Source organism: Trichechus manatus, unplaced genomic scaffold (assembly GCF_000243295.1).
Source record: "Trichechus manatus latirostris isolate Lorelei unplaced genomic scaffold, TriManLat1.0 scaffold00100, whole genome shotgun sequence".
NCBI lineage: Eukaryota > Metazoa > Chordata > Mammalia > Sirenia > Trichechidae > Trichechus > Trichechus manatus.
The window spans coordinates 1220473-1224351 of NW_004444036.1; the positions used below are offsets into that span (position 1 = coordinate 1220473).

Below are 3879 nucleotides of genomic sequence, written 5' to 3' on the forward strand. Positions count from 1 at the left end.
TGAAGTCTCTTAGGAATCTCTGTTTTGTTACTTGTGAGGTTTCAGAAGAAACTTGACTTTGATTCTGTCCAAGTGTGAGGCTAGCTGGGCAGAGGGGCGGTGCTTTATGGTGCCGTCAATGCCAACCTTGTTGTGCAGCAAAGACCTTGTTCCTATCGGCCTGGAGCAAGCAAGGGTGTAAGCGCGTGGCGTGATGACACAGACAGGATATTTCATTCATTTGACGATGGCATAAGGTTTATACTGACCGCACACATGAGTTTCTGGGAAAGTTGTTCTGGCGTCTGAGCTGCATGAATGATCACTGGGAATTAGGCAATGTTGCCATTTTCCAATGCTGCTTTTTCTTTCCACTTTGGCTACAAGTTCATGGTAAGTAAATATGTGTACATGGGTAGTGGAGGTGTGTGTGATCAAGACAGATCAACACACACACACACACACAGCTAGGTATAAAAATCTGGCTTTAGATATCAACCTTGACTTCAGAACTTTTGTGTGGTTCGATCAGGGATTTGAATAAGAAAGGCCCTGCTCTTGGGTGTGTTGAAAACTCATGGGCCTTAAGCATAGTCATACATCCCTTCATGATTACTTATGGTTGCTACACTCATTTGATTCCAATATTTCAGTTCTACAAAGCAGGAGCCAAGCCAAAAAACTACGTGTGTGGGATGGTGGAGGAGATGGGGCGGTGGGTAAGCCACATAGGAGGGGTTTGGGGTGGGAAGGGGCAGGGTGGGGCAGGGAATCTGTCTTGAAGCTCCCCTTGCAAAGTAGCACACTGTTTGTATTTCGATGGTGTTACAAACGTATAACAATCACAAAGTTTTCTAAAGACGTCTTTATTCACACTTCACACCTTACAGAGGACTGAGAAAACCTCAGCCACCCATATCAATGAATATGATTATTTTTATTAGTTTTATTTTTGGTGACTGTGAAGGAGGTTATCCTTCAAAGTCACCAAAAATAAAAACTAAAGTGACCTTGGAGTGGTCACTGGCAATTACCAAAGGAGGGAGGAGGGGAGACGTGCTGAGGATGAAGGAGATCAAAAGCTAAAAATCAAAGCTTTTTATTTTCAACCACATGGCTAGGAGCCCAGGACATTGCAGAGTCTTTTTTTTTTTTTTTTGCATCGTTGAACTCTGCTTTGAATCATTTTGAAATCTTGACTTGAGCCTGTGCTGACCACTTTGGGGCAGACACCAAGGTGGCTAGCCTCTCCTTGAAAGGAATTACCCCCTGTAATCTTCCTGCTCCTGGGCCTGGAGGAGGACCTGCCAAGGCACTTCCCCCACCAGGCTTGGCTTGGCTTGGCTGCCTTCTGCTCCGACCACATACCTTGGTGGACAGGGGCTCTCAGGCTCAGAAAGGAACTCGCCAATAATCTGAAGCTCCTTTTAGGAGTGAGAGCTGCATGCCACTCCTTGCTGATGTCAATGTTGAGCTGGACCCACTGGAGACTGTTGCCCTTGGATGCTATTAATAGGACAACACTGAGTGAGGGGGAGTGAGAGGCAGGGCAGACTGTTGCCACAAGGCTTGTTAACTAGATGTCCTTAATACTCCCATTGTTCTTTATGCTTCAGTGTGTTTAGGGAGGAGTTGTGTGGCTTGGCTACCTAGCAGAACTCAAGCTCAGAATTTTGAACATATTAAAAAGTCAAGCTAAATTTTCAAACAGCCAGCTCTAAGCATTTTAGATTTGTGAGATAAAGAGCAAATCCTAAATGACCCTATTCCAAAATTTTTTTTTCACTTTTCATTTGGAAACCAAACCAAATTTATAGTAAAGTTGCAAGAAATGTACATTGTACCCCAATATGCCCTTTTATAGGTTCACCACTTGGAACATTTTGCCATGTTTTCTTTTTCTCTCTTTTTACACACATTATCGTTTTATTCTTGTTGTTGTTGCCGAACCATTTATGTGTAAGTTGCAGACATTGTGGAGCTTTATCCCAAATCCGAGCAAGGATCTTTTATTAATGGAGACATCCCCTTGCCAAAAAAATGTTATTTTTCAAGGTAGAGTGAGACAAGGGTTTGTGGAAGCCTTTATAAAAAATGTTGGCCAGTCCAAAGTGCTGACTGTGGTCCCAGATAAAGCTAGAGAGAGAGAGAGAGAGAGAGAAGAGGAGACACCACCGCAGCTCTGGAGGACTTTATTGTTTCCATAAAACATATTTTTTCCATGTTCTCTTTAGACACATGAAATGAAGGCTGCATTCCTAAGATCTGACTTGTGGCTTTAAAATACAAATATTTTTGCAGTATATTTTTTGGAGGGATGAAAGCATGTGTTTTATGAACATTTCCCAAACTCTTTTAGGTCTGAGGCTGACAGCCTCCAGCCTGCAGACTGCTGCCATCAAAAATGCATGCTTTTTTTTTTTTTTTTTTTTTTTAGAAATCGTACCTTTCAGTTAACTGAAGGAGAAAACTTTGCTTTCTTCTATGAATCAGAATATCTCTGATGGAAAACTTTAACAACCCCGGGTAGGATCCGCTCCAGTAGGATGGCAGGGAGGTAGTCAGGTTTATCTCACCTGGAGTGTCAATGAGTCTTGCAAGCAGTTTTCTGGGGTTGTCGCTCATTGGTGGTTTGGGTCTCATTCACGATATTCTAGAGAGACCTTGCCCGGCGCCGGTGGCCAAGTGATGCCTGGGAACAGATAAACAGCACCCTAGCGACTCTGTACGGGGATGCGCCCACGCCCCGTCACCCTTTCCAGCTGTCTTCTGCGTTCACAGCGATCAGGGCACTCCGAAGGGCAGCCCAGTTTTCCGTGCTAAGAGCCCATAGGAATTGCACAGCGCTGGAATTCGGCGAAGCAACTTGCTCCAACACGCCAAATTTGCCGCATCCCCAAGACCTCACCCTCCTCTCTCCGCCCTCGCTACCGACACTCCCACCCCCACCTCGGGGACTCCCCGCCCCCACAACGCTGACAATCTCAATCCTGACCCCTTGGATGCGAGGAAGTGGTTTAGCGCCGGAACGCGCTCGGCGCAGCGAGGCCACCAGTGACTCCCAGCGGTGGCGCGGGGTGCTGCGCCCCCTCGGCCCCGTCTCCCCCCGCCCTGCGTCCGCCCCCCCGCCCTGCGTCCGCCCCGCCGCCCCCGCGCCGCCTCCTGCGCCCGGGCTGGAGGCGGATTCCTCTCTCCGGGTTTTCAGAGCGCCTCTCCGAGACCTCCTCCCCGCCCAGGAGGGAGAGAGCCCGGGCGCAATCGCTCCCCGGAGCGGCGGAGGGGCGCGCAGGGAGAGGCCTGCGCCGGGGTACTTTCAAACTGAGACGCGCACATACCCACCCACAGACACACATTCATACTCTCACACGTACATACGCACACACACACACACACACACACATACACGCGCGCGCGCGCACACACACACACACACACGCACACGCCCATTTATATAGGCAGCGGCAGCGGCAGGGGTGGCGGCAGCGAGCGCAGGAACGATGGAGCTGAGCCAGCCGGCCCCGGCTGGAAGCAAGTGAAGAGAGCCCAGGAGCGCCCTGGAATTCCTGCACACGCGCTTGTCACCCTCTCCAAGGAACCGTGCACCCGGCGGGGGCCGACTGGACTAATCTGCTGGGGGCGGGCGGGGGCGAAGAGGAGGCCAGGTGAGCGAGGAGCCCCTGAGTACCCCGACCGACAAACACTCCTGTGCCCGACTTCTGCCCGCTCTCCGCCCAGGTGGGCGCGCCGGCTCCCGCTCGCCAGGGGCGCACCGAGGAGACACGGAAGTCGCCGCCCGACTGCTCGGGATGCCTTTCGCCAAGCGGATCGTGGAGCCGCAGTGGCTGTGTCGGCAGCGGCGCCCGGCGCCCGGCCCGGAGGAGGACGCGAGTGCGGGCAGCT

The 3879-nt window shown here is 50.9% G+C and overlaps 1 protein-coding gene across 1 annotated transcript in view; it reads left to right on the plus strand.

The window, feature by feature from the left end:
- Positions 1-318: 318 nt before the first annotated feature.
- NHS (NHS actin remodeling regulator) overlaps positions 319-3879 on the plus strand; it is a 388389-nt gene continuing 384828 nt past the window's right edge. The window contains exons 1-3 of the mRNA XM_012557402.1: positions 319-372; positions 2637-3264; positions 3715-3867. Coding sequence (XP_012412856.1) covers positions 319-372; positions 2637-3264; positions 3715-3867 — 835 coding nt within the window. The remainder of the gene's footprint in view (positions 373-2636; positions 3265-3714; positions 3868-3879) is intronic.